The 23,747-nt window shown below is 39.8% G+C and overlaps 2 protein-coding genes across 4 annotated transcripts in view; both read right to left on the bottom strand.

Annotated features, from left to right (window-relative positions):
• Positions 1-1,887: 1,887 nt before the first annotated feature.
• LOC119741832 (NADH dehydrogenase [ubiquinone] 1 alpha subcomplex subunit 13-like) lies at positions 1,888-5,944 on the bottom strand. Its single transcript, XM_038217742.1, has 4 exons — positions 5,809-5,944; positions 4,802-4,880; positions 4,458-4,529; positions 1,888-3,019 (listed from the first exon to the last, which is right to left on the bottom strand). The coding sequence occupies exons 1-4, from the start codon at positions 5,933-5,935 to the stop codon at positions 2,830-2,832; spliced, it is 468 nt and encodes a 155-aa protein (XP_038073670.1). The 5' UTR covers positions 5,936-5,944; the 3' UTR covers positions 1,888-2,829.
• A 413-nt stretch (positions 5,945-6,357) lies between these two features.
• Positions 6,358-23,747, bottom strand: part of LOC119741080 (3'-5' RNA helicase YTHDC2-like) — a 35,005-nt gene continuing 17,615 nt past the window's right edge. For 2 of the 3 annotated variants that reach the window (XM_038216742.1, XM_038216743.1), the window contains exons 20-32: positions 23,574-23,693; positions 22,375-22,540; positions 21,441-21,547; positions 20,528-20,622; positions 19,470-19,646; positions 17,568-17,705; positions 16,560-16,788; positions 14,267-14,459; positions 11,939-12,064; positions 10,530-11,341; positions 10,103-10,260; positions 8,957-9,041; positions 6,358-8,632 (exon numbers count right to left, since the gene is read on the bottom strand). In XM_038216742.1, the coding sequence (XP_038072670.1) occupies positions 8,183-8,632; positions 8,957-9,041; positions 10,103-10,260; positions 10,530-11,341; positions 11,939-12,064; positions 14,267-14,459; positions 16,560-16,788; positions 17,568-17,705; positions 19,470-19,646; positions 20,528-20,622; positions 21,441-21,547; positions 22,375-22,540; positions 23,574-23,693 (2,856 nt within the window). In that variant the 3' untranslated portion in view covers positions 6,358-8,182. The remainder of the gene's footprint in view (positions 8,633-8,956; positions 9,042-10,102; positions 10,261-10,529; positions 11,342-11,938; positions 12,065-14,266; positions 14,460-16,559; positions 16,789-17,567; positions 17,706-19,469; positions 19,647-20,527; positions 20,623-21,440; positions 21,548-22,374; positions 22,541-23,573; positions 23,694-23,747) is intronic. The other variant, XM_038216744.1, reaches the window with a different exon arrangement.

Genomic DNA, 23,747 nt, shown 5'->3' with positions numbered 1-23,747 from the left:
CATTGACGTGTCGGAGTATGGAAGGAAAGGCCACACCCAAAACACTCCCATTTCTAGGTAAAGTAAACTGAACGCAATTATGTGGTCCTAGTATAGAGCATTTCGAGGTATCCGCGTGGACCGCCTCTCACATGAAACTCGTGGCCAGGGAGTACACAGTGAGCAAGCACATTCCACTTTATGTATACAGGCCAACTACATATTTGTGGGATTCTGGCCTCGAGGAATTTTGCATCAACTGACCAGATACAGAGGTATTTAAAATCCCAGACTGTATAAAACAATACCTATGTCCATGTACATATAAAACATCAATAGGGCAGCGCGGCTTACGTCAGACAATGAAAACTTGCAACTTTCATTAGCACGTGCGCGCTCCTTCAGCACTCCAGACTCGAAACCTATTCAGTTTTATGATGATGGGTCTGGGAACGAGATGAGATTGCAGAAGTTCCTGGATGTCCGCGCCAACCTTACCCAAGAAAAGTTCAAACAAGAGAATTCTAGAACCTCTTTTTTTTCTGACTATAATCATGGAGCTTTTCAGCAGAGAGCAGACTTTAGAAAGCTACCTCAAATAAAGGACTGTTAAGCAATTCTGTTCTCTATCAACATTCCATTTAAAAGGAATGTTGAAAGAGAACAGAATTATCTAACAATCATTTCACCGAAAGAAATAAAGCCGGTTAGAGACGCTGAAAACGTTTAACGCTGTTTTTAATTTAAAGCAATTTTAAAGTTTTTTTTTTTTAGTTTTCATTTTGAAAGAGCATTGATACGGTAATAAATATCAGCTGTGATGAAGACAAAGTTGAACGCCTGAATTTTCCCCAAGCCTAACAAGTTGCATCATGGGTCATTCCACGTTTGAAAGTTTTAAAGGTACATTTGCGAAATTTAAAGTTCGAACTGACTAAATATGAAATATCCTACTTGATTGTAAAAGGATCAAGCATATCCTGCGAAATCATTGCGCCAAGTATGCCGTCATTTTCGAGAAAAGAGGAATTTGCCGTCAGTTCCTCGCGATGGTTAGGACGAAACCATCACTGAGAAAAATTACTGCCACTAATTAACCGAATTTAGTTTCAGTTTGCAATCTGTTACATATTATCTGTGAATGAGAATAATTTTCTCCGAGGGACAAACTGGGGATTAAACCACACTAGGGTACAAGTCAAAACATATTTATGAACATTTTGGGAGGACTTTCAAAGGAAACCCTGCTTTAATTTGCGGCGAGAAAATGAAGATGCATTTTCAGAGTTTTCTCAAAAAAGTACATGGTAGCGCCAGTATCTCAACTCCAGTGGTACACTTAAGATAATTCATGTGTTTCCTTTGAATCATTGCAAGACACTTGGGTTCTCGTTCTCTTTTTTCCTTAAATTAAAATTATCTCAACGATAAACTCGGAGAAGAAAAACAGTCGACGAAAATGAGCAGCGACAACGTGGATTCGAACCAAGGATCTTTGTATCCATAGTTCATCTTGCTATCCACTAGGCTACTGCGGTAGCTCGATGACAACCGTTCTTAAAAATGCTTTAATGTAACGGGTCGACTAAATGACAATGATCTTGATATCATTGCTCTGTTCTTATGAACAAACACATTGGCCCGTTGACGTACGAATAAATTACCATAAGTGGTGCCACTACCAAAAAGTATATCTACAGAGCTAAGTTTTCTACCGAGCTAAATTTTCGACAGGTTAGTTTTTACCTACTTCATATTTATTGCATTGTCCCTCGAATCGGCCAAAATACACTTTTTTTGTTTGCAGATAATGTCCTTTCCCTTAAAGCAATCTCTTTGCTTTCGTGGTGAATGAACCTAAATACACAAACTAGACAGAAACAAAAAAACACGGAAATAGGCAACAAATTGTTGAATTAAACTTGATGGTTAACTTTATTTACAACTTATGTATTTGCGCTTGATTGTGGCCTAGCTCATAAAATACGGTTTTATCAAACAAACACTGTCACACAATCTCAACTAAACATTAATTTAAGCAATCAAGGAAATTATTCAGAACTTTTCGTCAGCATGCAATCATTGAAATTGAAATCTAGGTAAACATACTCACCTCTGAAAAAACCACAGAATAATAAGCCTCTGTACTGATGACGTCACACTATGTTTACACATGTGCTTTCTTATGGGAGCCTAGTGGGGATGACTGTTTCGTAGCTCCATAGAAAAGCGCGGGCGTAGACAAAGTGTGACGTCATCAGTACAGAGGATTATTGAAAGGACATGTATTGCTATGTCTTGCATACTTTGGAAATAAAATGTGATTATGAGCTCAGGAAATGCATGAATTTGGATTAGTTTGACCAAAATGGAACTTCGATGATGTAAATGAAGTTCATTTTGTCATTAACTTAGATGCTTCCCTGAACATTTCCAATTGATAAACAGTAAGAATACACTGAAATTCAATACACAATATCACATCTGTGCATTAGTGTAATGGACACATCATGACTATAAAAGTGCTGCTAGGTTATGAATCTATTCTGCAAAACCAGGTGCTGAATATTGGCAAATTTTGAAGAGTAAGGGTTTGACTATTTGATAACTTCCATTGATAAGACCATTGTTTCTGACATCTTACAACAGTCTTACAAGTCCCATGTGATAAAAACGTTGTACAAATTATAAAAATAATTGATACAACGTATGTAAATGTTGTTCAAACAAACTAATGCACAATTTATGATCACGACTGATCCAACCACTGCAACAAAGCAACATCCCCACCCTTGAAAATAACACTGTAAAAACACTGATCCCTGCTGTGTTGCCACAGCAACAACCACCTCATACATAGGTGGAGAAGCCGAACAATTCCTTGTCTCGGACTTTCTTGGGATGGAGGTAGTAGAGGTCCACCAACATGGGGTCCATCCAACGCTTGCTTTCATAGATGCTCTCCCCTGCTTTCCAGCCCGGTACGTCTTTCATTATGATCGCTTCTTGCTCAAAGTTGGACTTCAGTATTTTCAACTTCCTGGAAAGACAAAAAAATAGTATGGTTCCTTGTAGTCAGCAATAAACTGAAAGTGAAACGTTAGGGACTCGACATGCATCCTAGTTCCTACTGGATCTGTCACCAAATACTAGATTTCAGACATGTGATGTCATTTCAGGAAGACACTGTTCAGTTTAGGGGTTTCTGTTCCAAGTTGCAAACCCAAACATTTGCTCTTTTGGAATATTTGTGAGAAAAGTTTTCTCATTGGCTTACTGCCATGTACTGACAACAAATAATAAAACACAAGAAGACAGCAAAATATCCAATATTCTGGCAGCTTTTGGTGCTGAAATTTTTGCTTATTTTTTTTAATGCAAATCGCCCATCACAAGGCCAAAGGCCACTCGAGGTGTGGGCTACAGAGGAAAGTGTGGAAGAACCAGCCCCTCACACTGAAACTAGACAAGATAATCTGATCTCTTCACAGTATGAATAGGGTTGGGATGGGTAACTAGTCCACTGAAAGGCATTAATAACGCCTCTACCCATATTAGGCGTAGAAATGGCATAGCCCAGGCTGGGCTCGAACCCACAACCAGCAGAATTACCCCTAGACCACTAGGCCATGGCACTCCACATGAGTAGCTGCAACATGGAGGTTTCTGCCTGAAATGACATCACACTTTTGCTCATGACTTTGGAAATTTGCATTAATATAAAAGCCCAAAAGGTACCAAAATACCATTTAAAATGACAAAACGTAAGTTGAAATAAGGTTAAATGGGACACAAAGGTGCATTTCAAGGACTATAATAAAAAATGTACATTGCTTAGATCAATAGTAATGTTTGTGGTGCAAAAACTAATATGACAAATAATTCTTTGTAGTTGAGGACCATATAGCTATTAGGTAGGTTGGGATGGGAGGGGTTGGGGCAGGGAGGGGGAGGGTTCGTTGGGGCAGGAAAAAGCGGGCTTTACCCCCTACAAATGGCATTTCACTCATTTAAAATAAGTTACAATTATGTCTACTTCCAAGTTTTGAAATAAAAAATATATATTTACAGGCCTTCACGCAGACCCAGGTGAAAAAGTAGAACAGTAGGATCAAAATAGAAATAAAAAAGGACAACAGTAGGAATTGTGCTCCATCCTCAACTAAGCTCTTGGAAGTAGAGTTGCAGTACTCCTGTGCCCAAGCCTTTCATTGTGTGATTTACATATGACAGTGTGTTATGAAAAAAATATTCAATGAGATTTCATTTTTCAGAGTTGTGGGACAAAAAGTAGGAAAAAGTAGGAATTTTAAGAAAAAGAAGGAAAAGTAGGAGTAAGGTAAAAAAAAAAAAAAAGTAGGAAAAGTAGGGATACTTGAAAGCCTGTAATTATATATGTATGGCCATTGGCCAATTAAAAGCAATTAACGCTTTTCATACGGGGAACTAACAAGAAGGAACATTTCACATTTACTTACTGTCTATCGTCTTCAGCTTTTAAGAGTGGCATGATACCGATGAAACTTTCGTATTCCTCTCTTTGCCACAATCTTAGAAAAGGAAAAAACAAAAGATTTGTTAAAAGGTTTTCTGTATGCAATTCTGAAGTATTCTTTCATTTCGACGGTTGGTGTTAATCTAAAAAAATATGAGAAATAACTTTTTGAATATTTTAGTTCACATTTAGACAGCCAGCAAAGTATTCAGTTTGCTCCTTATTGGTTTCAATCATCCTGTTTTGACTGCAAAGATAAACAAGACCAAACACACGACTTGTTTGCTATTGAATCTTGTGGGATTCTGCAGAAATCAAGATTATTACCTTCGTTGTCGGTTGTGTCTGCCAAAGAAAAATGTTCCAACTCCCATGACAGCTGCACAGGTAGCGAACATCATGTAGCCTGAAACAAATATAGATAAAATCCAGTTTGATTTTTCAATTCGCCCAAGCATATTCACAGTAATTTGCTCACAGAGCAAAATGCTTTGAACTTACGAAATGTTTGTCTGTCCCTCAAAAAAAAACAAAAACCCTACCCTTTCTTACGACACTTGTTTTGGTTATAAATGTTGCTAACTTAAACAAGTTTTGTACATGTACATCTGTCGTAAGCCCTAAAAGTGGATCTTTGTTCTTATACTATTTTGACAAGAATTTTTCATCAAATGTTATCATCTCAGTGAAGGTCACTCATTGCAAAAAATTGAACAGACATGAATCTGGGACTGAGAAGCATTTCAAATTTTGCTAGAAAATAGGCCTAGGCCCTAGTTCTAGGCCTACTTTGAAAATGCACTCGACTCTCCATAGACTTTGTACACAACCACAGAAGTGGCGTCAAGATACTACATTCTGAAATGTAGTAGCCTAAGAAGGCCTATCCAGACGTTGCCACTTCAGTGGTTTTGTACAAAGTGTGGGGAGTCCCAGGTTCATGTCTTTTCAACATTTTTGCAATAACTTCATTGATAAACATGATAAATGCGTCAGGATGCAACATTCTTTCCACAATAACAGACAGACATTGACAATCATGAAATTTGGCCTTTTTTTTTGGATTTCATTTCATGATGAATAAATCCCGGAAAAATTTCCGGCGACTTACAATTTACATTGTATTATAAATTATTAGGCCAAATCTGTTCCTTGCCCTAGTACTAGTACTAAGTCATGTAAGTACATGTAGTAGGCCCCAATGGTTAACTTAATGTTACATCTCTCCATTTGTCCATGGTTTTGGCACAGATTTTTAAAGATAATATTTTGGAAAAACTCGCACATAAATACGAAATATTGTTCTGCATGATGCACGGAATAATAATGATTACCAGACATCCCCCTTTTTGGAAGAACTCGCTTGTAATCGATGGGTGGATAGCCGCCTTTCGGCGGCATATCCTGCTTGAAAGTCGACGCCATGTTGCTCGATCGGTCGACCTGTCCAACGGCGAACATAAGAGGGCGCTCGCATGCAGCGTCATAAATCGGACCGCTTTTTTTTTTATCGGGATGCGTCCGACACTTCTCAGCATACTGTGCGTGGTGGAAAAATAGATTCGAATGTTCAATTTGTGTTTTGTTTTAACGAAAAATCTCCTTGGTTCCGATATTGGGCATTTGCAACCCTCTGAAAAGAAATGTTCATTATGCGCACATGGACCCTCCGTGTGAGAGCTGAATTATTGTATGGCAGGCAATATTTCCATTTTTGTGAAAAAAATAAAATAACTAAACATCGGTAGATTTTCAAGGTGAAATTCGAAAACAGCACGAGGAACGCATCTTTAATGATGTTGTATTTCCTGGCATTAAACATATTATAATTCTGTCAGAAAGCTTTATAAGTTAAAAACCCACACAACACACAATCAAAGAGAAACCTTTCAACTGATTGTTTTAGGATAGATTTTATTTAAAGTTCATCAACATTTAAATTTCAACCAAACATGAACATCTTAAAGTGATTGTAGACCCAGTAACTGAGGCCTGGAACTCCCATTCCTTGTTTGAAATCCAATCCAAACCAACATTTCAAAAAAAGGAGTTCTGGTGCCCCAGTTACTGGGTCCAAGTAGATTTGGGTATTTAAGATAGAGCCGCAAAATTATCTTGCTGCAAACGCTTACTGATTTACAGCAATTGTTCTCTACAATTAGTAACACCATTGCAAAATGACAATGTTGTATTGAACTTTGGTTGATATCTGGCAAACATACATTTAACACATTAAAAACTACCAGTTATGCACAATATTTCAGATATGAAATTGGCCTGTTTGACTCTAAAACCACCAAGATCTCTAAAAGCCACCATTGTTATTTCAAGATAGAAATGTTCAAAACATGATGACATGAATGATGGAAATAACAATGAGCATAGATTCAAGTTTTTACTCTGTTAACAGGTTGGGCACATACAATATTTAGTGCTAATGTAAGTACACCCTGTCAATTAAAATATTTTTTTCTCAGAATACTGAAATAATGCAATTTAGTAATGAATTTTTTTTAATATTAACAAATTTATTGCAACCATAAGGGGATAAATAAACAACTCATGAAAATCAACATTGGTTGAGACAAATTGGTGTCAACAATAATTATTTTCAACTTTTTTTTCTCAGTCAAGAAGGAAAAAAAGTTTTAAAACAAGTATCATAATAAACTGGCAAGATACTTCCTTTTTAACATTAAAAAAATCTTTCATTCTTCAATTAACTCACACACCTTAATTAACTCTCAATTCAACAAAACAAGAACCCTTTGACAGCTTTAAAACCTGACTTGATCTATCTGGTACTTTTTAAGTCTGCCCAACATTATAAGTACATTTAAATACACTGAATGTTACATAGTGTATGTAGCTTCAAATATCTCAAATCTTTCAGATTTTCGTCACATGTGAGGAAGTCTCCTAAAAGTAGATATCCCAAATATGTTATCTTAACAAAACACCTTAAAGTGGCCCATGTAAACTGTAAATCATCATTTTGAACAGGTATATATTTTTTAACATTCAATTCATACGTTTTAAGGCTTAATTCGGGGATTCAGCTAACATTCATTATTCTGTGAAATGATTGATGAATCGTAACTCTTTATATCTGCACATCAAGCCAGCCTCATTGTTTCAGTTTGAAAAGCTAAAAACAGTTTATTCTGACTGATTTCTCCACCATTCCAGACAAGATGACATCGACAGGTTCTTCAGTATTATTAGTCCATGGTGCAGTGGAAATCTTAAATTGCAAAAACTTCAATTGCATTGAGATTTGGTGATTCTGTCTTCAGCTTTTACATGATAAAAAGGGGTTACAAATTGACAATTCAAACACCGACAACTGCGAATTGACTGAAACTTCGAACCATTGTGATGAACTGCTTCAAAGATGATAATGCAATAATATCATTACTTATATGACAATACTGAATGGGAACACACAATTGATTGGCCATGTTACATATAAAGCTCATTTAAATGACCTTTACATCAGTAAATTAACAATAAGTATCCATCCTCAATTCAAATACAACACAAAACTTATGATATTCTAGAAGTATTGACTCGTTTGCTGGCAATTTTGATTGAATAAAACATCAAGCCAAATACAAGAAATACATTGTAACTTTAATGTACAGTTACTAGAATTTTCTATGTTGGAAACATAACCCTGGACATTTACCACATTGCTTACGATGTGTTTCAAGCGTGGTAATTACCGTCATTATAAGGCACTTGAGAAGCATAGAATCCATCAGTTGACTGGTACTCGCAGTCGTACGTCGTTATACCGCCCTCGCTTCCATCGTCAACTGACCATCTCCGCTCCTTCGAAACCGCCCCTTCTGCGTTCTGATAATCCTCCGTGATGCCATCACCGGATGGCCCCACCCCCTTCTTGCAATAAGCAGCCGGTCCTTGCTCATACGCTGGGGAGGAATGCGCAAGCGGTTGAAGCCTGCCCTCTACAGGCCAATTCTGACCATGCATCGTGACTTGCGGACTCTGGGATCGGATGCCTTGCTGGGGGTCCTGTTGACCCCTTGACTCTTGACCCCAGTAGGTCGTGGATGAGTGTTCAGCTCCAGCGTAGGATGCAGTAGGATGAGCCCATAATTGAAGGAGACTCTCTCCAAGCGATGGGTCCAACTCCTAAAATCAATAGAAAAAGAGGGGGTTTTAATAAATCCTCCTCTTATTTCAAAGGGATGTTGTACATTCACAAGACATAAATAATAACCCCAAAATATCTTAGATTTCTTACCCCGTAGCCTGCTGTATCCTGGGGAAAGTGGGGGGGGGGGGGGGGGGATTTCAACAGAAAGGAAACAAAATGTATTTTGTAATGCTAAAATCAAAACAAAATCAGACTGATGGGAGTTGTTGATTTCAGTTCCCATGACTAATCCAATTAAATTAATTTCCTAAGACAATTTCTATGATATAATGAGTTTCATCTTCTAGCCATTAATTCACCTGTCCGTCTCTGCTAAGCTGTACTCTCTGGTTATCGTTCCAAGCATTCAGCATAGAACGGGTCTGACCAAAACTCACATTGGCCCTAAAACAAGATAAAGAGATCGAGGTCCAAGTCAGTGTAATTTAATCAAAGGTAAACAAATACTTCCAAAATGTTAGTAGTATTTTAGCACTGACACCCTCTGCATTGTTATGATTCTTCATGTTTGTGTCATGATTTTTCACTAATGTACTGATGATGGTGTCAGTACATGTGAAGATTTGTATCCAAATGGAATGAGGAAAAAAAGCGGCCATTACTTAGGTTATCAGATCAATCCAATACTTAAGTTCTACAATTCATTCGACTACATGACATTTGTTTTAAATACAGTAACATCTATCTTTTCAACTGGTAAAATTCTTTTTGACAAATTCGACAATGTCCTAACGAGTGAGGGATAATTCAGCGAGATTCTTCTGATGTATGTTATTGAGTAAGCGACTACATATGTGACCTGTTCTGTCAAAATCAGACTTTTCTGGGCATAATGTCAAAAATGAGATTCTTGCATATTGTTAAAATATGTACATTTTCCTTTTAATAGGTGATTTAATTTTTGAAACCGGTCATTCCTGGGCAAAGTTATGCTATTTTGAAGTTCATCGTGTCGAAAAGTAAAAACTGGAGAAAATGGCAGTTAAAAACTTTGAAGTTTGGGGTCTATTTTAAGACCCGTTTCAAGTGACATTTCTTTAACTGATATACCTTAACAAATCATCAAAAATACTATATTTAGAGTACAAAGCAGGGTTTCAAATTTTATAGTATATTTGAGACATGTTCATGGTTACAAATATGCAAAAATTAGAAAATCGAAAACAATCACCCCCACAGTGTTTTTTTGCCCTATCTCAATTTCAACCTCTGCCCAGAAGCGTCTGCTTTTGACAGAACAGGTCACATATAAGTGTGAGACATTCCAGATTTTCAACCCAAAACCACCAAGCAATTGTTTCCGTTTTAACTTTTTAAGAATTCCCCCATCTGTTTTTCGTTTTCAGTGTAGGGCCTATATGTAAGAAAATGGGTGTCAATCTCTAAAGCAACATAGAAATGGCATGCACGAATGAATTATCAAGAACCAACGAAATGCATCTGACCTTTTGACCCACTGCACTCCAAACTCCCCGCCATTCCTCATGCAGCTGTCTCTCCACTCTACTGTCTGTGTGTACCGCAGGTCAGAGGTCATCCTGCCAAAACCTTGAAACTGACCACTGCCTTGAACTGAGAAAATCAGGAACACAGCTTGAGAGGTCTGGAGAAAATGGGGAGAAAATAAAATAGTTATAACTCTGTTGAAACCACAAAATATTGAGGGATTATTTCAAAATAATCAGCGTGTTGTCCGATTCTAAATTGCTGAAAAAGAAGTACCAAAATAACAAGGAAGGGTAAACTTCCCTTATGGAAAAAAAAACAAACCTTAAGATGATCATAAACAAGGAAGGCAATTTATTCTCCAGTAAATGAAATGTGTTGTGTGCTTGATTTGTTATATATAATCTTAAAATATTATCCACTTACCTTGAATGCATTGCTGAGGATTTGACCTGTGCTAGGAGACACACACCACAAACCACTGCTATGCGACAGCTCAATGTTCAAAGGATCATTGCATTTGACGATGAAGAATCTAACAGGATTGCCAGACCCATTAGGTCCTTGCTGACCTCCATAGACCTGAGAGGCGGAATTATTGACTCTTCCACTGCTGCTCGGGTTTATCCCACTGCTGACACCAGGTCCCATCCCGCCGCTGACACCAGAACCCATCCCACCGCTGACACCAGGTCCCATCCCACCGCTGACACCAGGTCCCATTCCGCCGCTGACACCAGGTCCCATCCCGCCGCTGAAACCAGGTCCCATCCCGCCGCTGACACCAGGTCCCATCCCACCGCTGACACCAGGTCCCATTCCGCCGCTGACACCAGGTCCCATCCCGCCGCTGACACCAGGTCCCATCCCGCCGCTGACACCAGGTCCCATCCCGCCGCTGACACCAGGTCCCATCCCGCCGCTGACACCTGGTCCCATCCCACCGCTGACACCAGGTCCCATCCCACCGCTGACACCAGGTCCCATCCCGCCGCTGACACCAGGTCCCATCCCGCCGCTGACACCAGGTCCCATCCCGCCGCTGACACCAGGTCCCATCCCGCCGCTGACACCAGGTCCCATCCCGCTGCTGACACCACTATTGCGGTGGTACACTGTCCTTCCTTGCCAGGGAGGAGCTGAGGCATTGAGTGTGGATGTTTGCTTAGTAGCGGGAGGTTGTTTGGTTTTATTAGGAGAAGCACAATTCCACTGCCTGGTACTGCCTGTGGATGGTCCTTTGTGGGGGCAAAGTAACATAAAATCAGTGGTAATTGTAGTAAGTAATTTATGTACTCAATATACACCCTCATGTTCGCAACAATGGAAAGAGACGGCAGAAATAACAAAACACGTTGGGTCAGATATTATACAAATACTGAACGAGAAAGCCGAGTGGAATGGAACATTCCATCTGTCACCGAATGAAGGTATTCTTCATATTGCACGAATGTTAAACATTCATTGTTTTTTATACAACGCCTAAATACATGTAGTGTGATAGTGCAATGGAACTTCTATTTACCATGAAATATAGCTTCTATTTTACCACGGAATGGACCTTCCATTTTTGCGGTGCAGCTGGGCCGTGGGTTGGGACGAATAATTCAAGACACGTGATCAATTACTCACTATTCAGATGACTGGGATTTATTCAGGCATTGTATAAAAATGGTTAATAGAGTAACAATTTCTGAGAAAGCTGATTGTCCATTATTTTGTGGCAGCTAAAATAGTTTTCTTCTTTATTTCAATTTGAGGGCCTTTAATTTTAAATCTGGCTGACTTGGTTGGACTGGGTCACTGTTCTTTTACTGTTTTTGAGGAATACTTACTGAATTCCAGATCTTTAGATGAGGTTGTTCCTGCCCTTGTACCTGACTGGTTCACCTGAGATGGCTGTTGGCCAAACCTGTTGGACACACTTTTACGGGGCGGTGTGTTGTTGAAGTGATCCATGGCTGCAATTGAGAACAATTCATCATTATTCCTTACAAACATGCTACCAATGTTCAAGCCAATTTACAAAGAAAGCGAAGAAACTTGGACTTCTCAGTGCTGGATCACTCAAGGAAGCTCTGTCTCAATAAATGATATCAGAAAACCCAGGATAAAAGGAAGAAGTAATTCAGGCGATTCACAATGTAGTGCACCACCAAGAGTTTGCCATGGAGAGTTCATTTTTCCCAGTGCATTTTGGGAGATAGTTGACAAATTCGCAGCGCGGGACATTTGAAGTTGTTAGTTTTTCCGGTCAGTAGTTTTGTAAGCGTATGATATTCGAGTATCTGTTTGCCCTTTTCTTTGCTTTTTAACAATATGGTGTTTTTTGTTATCGGCAGAACGATATGCCTCAATCTATAACAAATTAGCCAAGTTGTCTACTGACACTCATTCAAATGGGCCTTGTTTTGTCGACCGTAAACTTGATAAATTGACTCTCCATGGCAAACTCTTGGTGGCGCACTGCATTGTGAATCGCCTGAATTGATTAAAGGGTCCATGAAATGATTTTTTTTTAGGAACACAATTTGTGAATCTTTCTACACGTCTTAAATGTCTGAAAACTGATAGACATCCCATTTTGGTTCATTTTATTGTTAAGTGCACTTCTTTAAATATTTAAAATGTTCTATGCTTTTCCGGACAACTGAGGGCGCTGTTGCTGTGATGTCATTTCAGGAAGACACTGTTCAGTTTAAGGGTTTTCTGTTCAAATTGTGAACCCAAAAGTTTGCTCAGTAAAAACATTGTGAGCAAAGTTTGCTCACTGGCTTACTGTCATGTACTGACACAACAACGAATCATCAAAGAAAAGAAAATTTACAACAGCAAAATATCCAAACTTCTGGCAACTTTTGGTGCTGAGATAGCTGTAACGCGTTGAGGTGTCTGCCTGAAATGACATCACACTTTTGCTCATGAATATGGAAATTTGCATTAGCATAAAAAAACAAAAAGGCACCAACATACCCTTGAAAATGGCAAAACGAAAATTGAAAATAAGGTTAACTGGGACCCAAATGTGCATTTTCAAGGACTGCATTAAACAAATTACATTGCATGGGCCCTTTAAGGGAATGTACATCACTGGCTTTTGCTGTAATTTTCAGAAACAAACTATTTTGGGGGTTAGTATAATAGAACAAATATTGTTACACTGACATGTTTGAAGTTTTGCGTTCGAAAATGCTGGAATAAACAAAGAAAAACAGAAATGTTCAAGTAGTCTGGTTCCCCGACTCCACTAAAATGAAATGGATCAAAAATGCCGGAAAACTGTAAGGTAAGGGAACCATGAGTCTAGCTGGCCTGCACCCGTTCATGAACATGGAACCAATAGCAAACAACATTTGGACTGAAGAAAAAAAACCAATGGTTAAATATGGAGCAGTAGTTGAAAAATAGTTAGGTTTTCCAACGGTGGTCGGCTGACCACCGTTGGAAATGTATACAAAAGTACCGTTTTTCTTGAAAATGACTTCACACCAGGTGCCATAATTTTGCAGGATGCTTTAGACTGTCATTTACCAACATCCTAGTAAGGTATTTCGTAACAACTAGGTAGTTTTATTTTTCGATGTTTGCAAATGTTGTATTTTCCCTTTAAGAGATAGTTGAAAGAAGGTATAAAAATCTTAAACTTTGGGTATGAAATGGCTAATCTGTGCAGAAAACAAGTGTTACATTCTGTTGGAGTCAGCGGGGTGTCTTTAGGTGCTCATCCTACATGACGTCGCGCCAGTGCAACAAAGTCGTAACTCCATTCTGCAACAAAGTCGTATCTCGCGCGAATACGCTCCGTGCAACAAGGTCGTATCTTGACGTCCATTGACTTTGTGTGTACGGACGGGTTATTTTAAGCGAGATACAACCTTTTCACATTGTAAAACTCGCGTTTTGCGTTTATGCCATTCTAGGAGATACGACTTTGTTGCACTAACGGGACGATGAATTTGTTTTGTAATGATTGTTTTATGAAATACTCTGAAATAATTTTATAAATCACCCAGTTTCCTGATGACGAACAGAGCACACTTTTCAAAACGTTGAGTTAAAGTAACTAGTTCTTCTCAGAACCACCCAGCTCAAGAGAGATAAAACTCACACAAAACATCCACACTTTGTTCAAGTCAACATGCAAACCTACAAGTCTCATTTACCCATTGGTTTTGGTCTCTGCCCGATTCCTACTGGCTGCTGTAGTCCCAACGACTGCTCCTCATTGCTGAGCACTTTCACGATGGTTCTCAAGACGGCCTCGTCTCCTGGGGCCCACGGTTTGGCAGGCATTCGCATCCGACGGAGAAAGAGCGTGTGCCACTTCTGTCTGAGATGCAGGGCCAAGTTGGCAGCCTGTGGAAATCACATGGCAATTAGAATTTTGGTGTCTGTACAGAACATTGTCTTTGAGGATTATTGACAAATCGACAGCCTAAAGGTGTCAGAGTAATTATCCGACAGTCAAATTTAAAACAAATTACTGTAACACATGCACAGGGTAACCCCTCGTACCATATCTTTAGTTGACAGATTATACGTGTAAATGTACCATTAAGGAGACACGGTATCGTAATTTCTTCGCACGATGGGAGACATCGGTCATTAGGGCGACATTTTCATGTCTCCCTAATGTCACAGCACCCCTTTAGAGGCACAATTTTCCTGTCGCAATTAGATTATATTTGTTGCCCATGGTCTAATTAGTAAACATACCGAAAGTTGCGGAAAAAGGACAAGGGAATATTGGGTAAGGGCACATTTAAGTTTGAACAATTTTATGCACAAGTCTATGGGTATGCCTCCCAAATGTCCAATCCAGGGTCATTATTATTGTTATTATTATTATTATTAAACAAGAAGAATCAGGTAGAGTGGGAAAAGTGCAAGCACTAGTAGTTGCTTCTCAGCAACCCCCACACACCTGAAGCGTCAAAGAAGGAAACACAAAATGATGTGAGGTAGGATTCTAAATATTAGTGACATAGATTGGCATAAGATTTCAACAGTTGATATCTATTATTACGACAAGAATTGTTCATTATGTAGTACAGCTAAGGGATATAGTCGAGTCTATCACAAGTGCAATCACAAGTCCAGTCACAAGTAAGGCCCCCTTTACACAGGGCTGCGACCTTTGTACCGCCTATGAGTGACCAAAAAATGGCCAGGACGCCCAGTGGTTGCCTAAACCCAGAAAATCCTGTTTCTATTTAACTGCTCCAGCCGTGATCCTTGTGCCTCACTTGAACCACCAAAACTGCAATTGTCGGGCGTTTTTATGTCGAGCTACGAGCGACCTGTGCGTCCACTGAGCCACTTGCCTGCCTCCCCTGTGCTTCCCCTGTGCAACCTACGGCCATGGTGGCTCAAGGGTTGCCGTGGTCGCCGAATGGAGGCACAGCGGTCGCCAGAGTCATCGTTCAGTGCACGCTATTGGTCGGCCAAAGGAGGCAAAAGGGAGGCAGAAGCATCGCCCAGATTGAATTTCTAACAGAACGGATCTACGTGGCGACCATTGGCCGACCATTGTGCATCCATTCTGCAACCACGGCAATGCTTGTGCCTCCCTTCTGCCTCATTTGAGCCACCTTTGAGCAACCAACCTCCTCGGCGACCTTTGTGCGACTGTTTTGAACATGTTCAAAAATTAGAGGCGACTATGGCGATGTCTGAACATCCTGTGTACCACTTCTGAACAACCTAGGCAACCATTTGGCCTCCTTTGAGCCTCCAACGGCGACCTGGCCAGTTTTATGGTCGCACAAGGGAGGCCCAAAGGTCGCAGCCCTGTGTAAAGTGGGTCCAACAGTGGATGAACATTAACAAAGAAATGCCTTTGTCAAAGCTCATTTGAATAGCTTGTGAGTTGAATTGGGACTGGATGGACTTGCAGGGACTTGTGATGGACTCGACTACACCCCTGGAACAGATTCTCTTTGTGAAGTACAGTAAACTCTCGTTAAAGTCAAATCCCAAGGGAATTGATACAAAGTCTGAGGTATCTGGAGTTCGAGTTCAGCAACATTCCCGATTCTTTTACAGTCATGTCGTGTACATAACTGGCTTCCACCGTAACTCGCTATGCCAGGCTATGCAATGGACACGTTATTTGGCACCTTCCTACTTTTTGTCATTGAAGAAATCATCATTTTAATCCGATTTAATATTGTTCTTATCTAAAAGTATCTGCTCTAACGATAAACATATCAAGAAACCACTCAATTAACTGTAACTGCGAGTAACAAACCTTTAATTTGTTTCAATTGTCTATCGATATCGACGCCCACGCTCCGGGTTTTCTGATGTGCAGTCACATGGCTGGCCCTATTTAATCAATAGAGGGCACACTAGCTGCAACTGTGTCAGCGGTAGGAGGATTGTACTGTAATATGCAATTGCTAAGTATGAGATGCCATTAAAATTGCCCTGGATACTGATTGACTGATAACATACCTCAGTGTCAGCTTTGAGCACAATCCAATCATCCAACTTTAACCCCGCCCTTTGACCCTTATCCTCGTCCTCCGGGTCACTATCGCTCTCATCTTGGTTAGGATAACTAGAGATGTTATCATCAGGCTGGAAGAGTGCCTCTTGAGGCAGACGGGAAGGGCCACAGAAGAGGGCTATGGCGAGGGGTGAGATGGCAGTGGCACAGCGGACACTTGTAAGGTGGTGAAACCTAGTGTTACATAAATGAGTGTGACAGTGTTATCTAGTCAACAAAAAATTAATACATAAACTTTTCCTGGATGAATTTGTTTGGGTGAGCCTGAGTTGCTCCTAGGGTCCATCGATATATTGATATTACTTGATTAATCAATAAATATATATGTATATCGATGTTACTCGATTACTCGGTATCAATGTGATATCCATATCATCGATATCAGTTTTTTAAATCATATCGACAAATCTAAAAGTCACTATGAGAAAATGATATCAGAACAAAATGTTAGCCGCTCCGTCTCTGCGTGACGGAGTGTGGTTGGACCTGTCTCAAATAAAAATAGTTCCCTTGAAGTGACAGGTAGGTTTAAACTCATAATTTTAGTTAGTTGCAACGTCAAACTATATACGGTTTATCATGATGTCTACTTATCCGTGTCCAAACTTCCTAAGGCATCAACATTTTTTGACGTGAGAAAGTTGTTGGGAGGCATGTTCGGTAAGAAAAATGGACATAAAGGATTTTTACGTACGTTTTAACATGTTTTTATTATATTTTTTGCAACTGCCTGATACACGCTTGTTCGCCGGGCTGGCCCAAAAAATTGCAACGTGTGTTGTAAATAATATTTGATATATTGAATACAATCAATATTAGTTTAATGACATATCAATTATCAGAAACTCTAATAGCCGGACCCTAGTTGCTCCTAATACTGTTTGGGTTCAGCACTACTTTGGAACACCAGTTTGAATTGGGTATTACTTTCTTGCAAAATGCAAACATCTCACCTGGTCATCTCTTCATAGATGAGCCAATCAGTAGGCAGTGAGCTGACGATGCCTAGATGTGTCTGCATCATTGACAAGTTACCATTACCAGTCTCATGGATGACCGAGTTGGGATGGAAACGAATCTTGCTCTCTGTTCTGTATGAGAAGGAAAAACATTGTATGTTCTCGGTATATATTCTAGGCAGTGTTGGAGTCGAGTCCATCACAAGTCTATCAGTCTCAAGTCAAGTCACAAGAACAAATTAACCAATGTTATTGTTTATCTCCTGTTACTTGTGAAAGGACTTGTTCTTGGTTGGATATTGGTTGGTTCTTCTCCTAAATACTCCACGTGGGAGTTTATACAGGAGGCCAGAAACACCGGGGCAAACCCCTTCTCTTAGAGACAAGTGTTTACTGGGTTCTTTTACGTGCATTTATACAACACACGGGACCTACGGATTAACGTCCCATCCGAAGGACGAAGCAATAATGGTTAAGTGCCTTGCTTAAGAGCACAAGTGTCCGCCGGCGGGCTCGAACCCACGTCACTGTTGCCTCTGAAACACCAGAACATGAGTCCGGTGTTCTTAACCGCTAGGCCATGACACTCCAATACTTGTGATTTGCTTTTGATGAGGGCGGGCCAATTTTATAGAGCTGCTTAAGCATAAATTTTGCTTAAGCACAAAAAACTTTGCTTAATATAATCAGGTTACCCATCAAAACTCCATGTGATTGTTATGCTAAGTAAACAACAGCTAAATACTAGTCACAAGCAATGTACATCGCATGGCATTTTGGCCGGTATCCTGATTATATTTAGCAAGCTTAAACAGATTTTGTGCTTAAGCAGCTCTATAAAATTGGCCCAAGTGATAGACTTGACTGCATCATTGGTTCAAGGTACATGTACATGTACTTACTACATTAGAATAATATAAACACCGCAAAAAAGAAAAGAAAAAGAAAGTCCAAACTCAATGGAGGGGTCATAAATTTGAATCTGATCGTCCTATGGTAACTTTATTTGGGGAATTTGTTAGCTCCATTCTGATACCCCGTTTGCTACCAAAGACTGTAAATCGTCCAAGATTGACAATGGTTCATGAAAAAAGGATGCAGTTTGAAAAGTTGCAAATTTAAAGATTACGTGAGGAGAAATTGCAAAGCGCAAACACACATGCCCTTACTTGGCCCCTATCGACTGCACAGTGCCCGAACAAAGCACAGCTTTACAATTCAATTTCGCGTGCTCCGGGCAGTGCTCCATTTCGGGTAGTTTATCATTGCCATGCAGCAATTTCAACTCGCGTACTCTTTAAATTGGCAATTTTTCAAACTGCATCATTTTTTAATGTAGCTAACAACATTCCCCAAAGGTCTATATAAATGACGTCATCATAAGACGATCAGATTCAAAATTATGACCCCTCCAATGAGTGTGGATTTCTTTTTTTTGCAGTGTTTATAAGGTGTATAATTAAACAAAGCACTCTTTGAGAAATTTCTGACTTAACATCGCAACTGCAATATCACAAATGCAAGTCGGGTTGGCACAGTGGTTTCATTCCTCGCCTTCCACCATTATGGCCTGGGCTCGATTCCTGCCCTGTCTACATGTGGATTGGGTTTTCAGTCCCTACCTGATTCCCTGGGTTTTCCCCAGAATATTCTTCTGGGGTTTTCCTCCCGCCTCTAGAAATGTAATTTCTTCTCATTGTTTCCTCTCTACAGGTTTCTTCAGGCTTGCTAGCTGCGGTGCCTGGGGCACTTTTGAGGATTCCTTGGTTTCAGTTTGAGGATTCATTGATTTTCAGGTTTCCAAATTTAAGAGTATAAGATGATTATCCAGAGGCAAATATGTCATCATGTAACACATCAAACCGCACAACATGAATGCTTCTCTGATCTACTTACTGTGTCATCAGCTGATTCTTTTTCCGATCCACCTTCATGATGTTGGGATACATGCCAGCACACAGTGACGCTTTGACGACAGCCCAATTCTCTGAGTTGGTGTTGAGATCACGGATGTCTCCTGGACCACGGGCTCTGACAAACCCGGAGGCTCTGAGCTGACCGAGGAGTTGAGTCCTTGAAACAACGAAAATAAATCATAAACGCGGCTATAATGTCAAAGCGTCAGAATCTAGTGCTGTCCAGAATCTAGGGCTGTCCTTTTTTTTAATAATTTAGTATTCGATTACTGCGTTTGACCGAAATATTTGGAAATTCGAAACTTCCAGCTACAGCTGCGTCCATAAAAAGTTGCACGAAGAGAGTGCCAGTTAAAATTTGTGTGCGGTCATCCATATGGGGTACTGAAGTGTTTGGCAATACCGGTAAGTATTTTTAAACTGGAAAAGGGCTTGAACCTCCTAAAAGGATGTGAACAATGAATTGCCATCTACAAAACCTGGCACTTGACAATATAGCACCACAACCTTTATGATAATATAACATCACAGTCAAGTGTGTATGTGCGTGGTTTTTGTTTTCAAATATTGAAACTGACAAAAAAAAGGGACAGCCCTATCAGAATCTATAAATATATTCTACTCTTTAGACTGGGTACCATCTAATAGTTTCCTCATCGTTTGAAAGGAACATTCTTGATCATCTTCTTTCCAAAGGTTCTTTTGTCATGCTAGTAACAGTGTCATAAAATCATTAGATTCACTGCTAAAAGGAATACAACAATCACAATACAATCATTAACCCTAACTCCCTAGCATGATTTGCTAGGAACCATACCCATCCTGGCAAATTCCAACACCATATTGGAAACTACACACACATATTTCTGACTTTGTTTCTGGAGGTGTGCCAACCCACTGTAAAAGACTGTCACTTTAGGGGTACTGTACCCATCCTGACAGATTCCAACAAAACATGCCGTTGGGGTTTGATGGGTTCAGTTCTGTTAGGGTTAATTACAGAATATATAAAATAATAAATCAGTTGACAATGATTACCTCATGCCAACGATCATTTCCATGGTTGCCTGCGACAGGAAGTTTCTCTGACAGAATGCCTTCTCCCAGCCATCACTACGAGCTCTCTGCCAAGCCTTTGAAAATGAAAGACAGAACAGTGACAGACAAACATAAAATTGGATGACAGTGGCTTTTCACTGTTTGTGTAACACAGGGATGTGACTGGTTTGTGACAAAAAACCTGAAACTTTTATGCATGAAGTGCAAACTCCGGCGAGCGCGAAGCACGAAGCCGTTACGGCGTGGGGTCCGGGGACCACTTAAGATTGGACGACAGTGGCTTTTCACTATCTGTGTAACAATACCTTTCAAAAAGAAAGATTTTTTTCCATTGTGTGTAACCGACTTCAAATACATGTAGGAGCCTGGTATATATGCTGTCATTCTCAAGAAAAGAGGAATTTTGTATCAGCACTAACGATGGTTAGGACCTAACCATCGCCGTGAACATTTAGTTTTCTCAAATACTACATCTGTTAAACTGCTGTGAGCCAGCTGTTGACTTCATGCGTACACTCAGGCATGCTAGGTATATGCATGTATCACTGTCCCACAACAGAGCCAGCACTCGGACACTCCCTGTGACCTATGGGTTTTATGCATGACAGATTGCGTGAGATGCACGTTGATGGTTGAAAATGAACAGCGGTTTTTTGTGTGTTTTTCCAGCACCAATGGACGCAAAACATGGAACAGCTCAGTGGAACGATGTCTGTTATAAATTAATAGCCCTGAAATTGGTCAATTTCATGAAATGAAGAAAAATGCAAAATAGTATATCAATACTTTAAAACAACCAATGTCACTAAATTTCGTAAAGGAAAATTCTAAACACTGCAACAATTAAACTGATATCCAATTTCCAATTCCTAATTAATACATTCGACTGTACCTGGAAAGCTCTTAGCAATGCCATGTGATCACTGAACGTAGTGGCAGCATACTTCTTACGGACGGCCATGGCAGCACGCTTCTGAGATGGATGATTAGGCAGTATGACTGCACACACAACAAAGACAAGCAAAGCGATGTGTCGTTAAGAATTATATGAACATGTTGGTAATGTTGTTATCTCAAAAATGGAATGTACTCTTGTGATTTAATCCACTGCATATAAATCCTAATTCTCTTCAAGTCCAAACTTGGAGCATTACATATCAAGATTGAAGACCATGTTAAAGGCATATAGGGTCATTTGCTTTTCCTGCATTTTGTTTGTTTCCAATAATAACACCACTCAAAATCCAAGTTCGAAAGCTAACCTGCTGAAGTTTCAGCTCAGTGGACAATACACTTTTCGAGAAAACAATGAAAAACCATGGACAACCTTTTGATCTTGAAACAAGATTTATGAACTGTTCATCTCCAAGGATCAGTCAACTGACTTATCTTTGGAAATCACCTACATTGTTGGAAATCACCTTTAATCCATCAGACAGCAAGCCAGATGGAATAGTTTCATTGGGTGTTTAGTACCAGTACGATCTTAAATCCAAACATGCTTTTTGAAAAAAAATTGCTAGGTTACTTTTTGGATAAATGATCCTGTATGCCAATAATATCTATCCAATGTCAAATGTCGTGAAGAATTTGCTTCAAACAAATGAGTACCTTTTCCTAACCGGGCATTATTTTATTTCATACAGTTGCACATTAAGAGCCACACCCTATACCTAACCAAAATACAAAAGAGCTGAAAGGGACAAGCCAGCATCATTCACCTCAAAAGGGATCCATTTGTAGAAAGTTTTTTTGTTCCACTTTCATATTTTGTCTCTCTGAATACCTCCCGTTCTTTGAGAAATCCTAACTGCAGTTTTACTCACATGGATCTCTGTAGGCTAGCGCACACACAATGGTCAAGACTGGATCAAGGCACTTGAGTACAATGGAGTACAGCACCATCTTGCCTAGTCTGGGCTCCAATGGCAAATCAGCAAGGTGGTGTCCCAACTCAGTCATATCTTCCCAGTTATCTATTGCATCAATGGCCTAGGGACACAAGGAGAGTTTTGGTGTTTACACTGTTACACCTGACTGTCATGCATGTAATTATTCTCATATCTTCTCAGATATCTATTGCATGAATGGCCGGTTACACTCCTATGTTCCGACACACTTAAGTTCCGACACCCCTATGTATTGTTCCGACCGGAACATAGGGGTGTTGGAACATAGGGGTATAGGGGTGTTGGAACATAGGGGTGTCGGCATATAGAGAAGTCACCGAATGGCCTATGGGATCAAGAAGCTTAAGGGTTCATACTGTTACCCCTGACCGTTAAGCATGAAATCATTGTCATATCTCCCAGTTACCTATAACACAAGTGGCCTATGGGATTACAGAAAAAGATTTGTAATGTTACCCCTGACCATCATGCATGAAAAAAATTGTCACATTGCCCCAGTTGCTAAGTAGCGCCAGTATCACAACCAGGAAGAAGGTACATTACTTTTATCAGTAACCTAGGGAGTATAATGTTTATTCATGAGGAAAGAACAATGACGTCACAGCATATTACTTAGTTGACTAGCGACATTAAAGGAATTTAAAGAATAGATGTTGTCAGGTTGCCACAATAGCCTAGTGGTTAGTGGGATGAGTTTCTAATCAAAATACTTTGGTTCGAATCATGTCCATTTTTCATCTACTGTTTTTCTTCTCCAAATTAACTGGCGGGAAAAAGGAGTCCGAAACCTAAGTTTCTTGAAAAAAATATCGTGAACGGCTAACAAGGCCCTAGTGTACCTTCCTCCGGGTGTGATACTGGCTCTACCCAGTTGCTACTGCATGCATGGCCTATGGGATCAAGAATGGTTCAGACTGTTACCCCTGACTGTCAGGCATGCAATCAATGTTACATTGTTTGTTGAGCTTATTAAGGCAATTCAGTATTGTAAAGCACAAGTTATTCGCTGTGTCACTATCCAATTAAAGTTTTAAAGTTTCAATATTGAAAGCCACTTTAACACAATTCTGACACTTCCAAAATTGGCCAGATACACATCATTTCTGTGGTGTTACCTTTAATAATTGCACAGCGTTCTTCACTATGAGAGAGGCAGGTGGATCAGGTGCTTTGGATAGGAAATCAGCAATGGTTGAGTTGAGTGGTGCCAATAGCTTGGTGTGTAGACACAGCTCCTTGAAAATAATAATGGAAAAGGGGGAAATTGTGAATTAAGCACAAGAATATAA

The sequence above is a fragment of the Patiria miniata genome, unplaced genomic scaffold, assembly GCF_015706575.1.
Source record: "Patiria miniata isolate m_02_andy unplaced genomic scaffold, ASM1570657v1 HiC_scaffold_5, whole genome shotgun sequence".
Classification (NCBI taxonomy): domain Eukaryota; kingdom Metazoa; phylum Echinodermata; class Asteroidea; order Valvatida; family Asterinidae; genus Patiria; species Patiria miniata.
This window is presented reverse-complemented; position numbering and strand designations above follow the sequence as displayed.

Bases quoted from the DNA above. Each gene is read 5' to 3' on its own strand.
- LOC119741832 (XM_038217742.1), bottom strand. From the start codon at position 5,935: ATGTTCGCCGTTGGACAGGTCGACCGATCGAGCAACATGGCGTCGACT. The intron at 4,881-5,808 runs GTAATCATTATT...TATTTGTTTCAG, and splicing joins TCCAAAAAGGGGGATGTCTG to GCTACATGATGTTCGCTACC. The intron at 4,530-4,801 runs GTAATAATCTTG...TCCTTTTCTAAG, and splicing joins AGACACAACCGACAACGAAG to ATTGTGGCAAAGAGAGGAAT.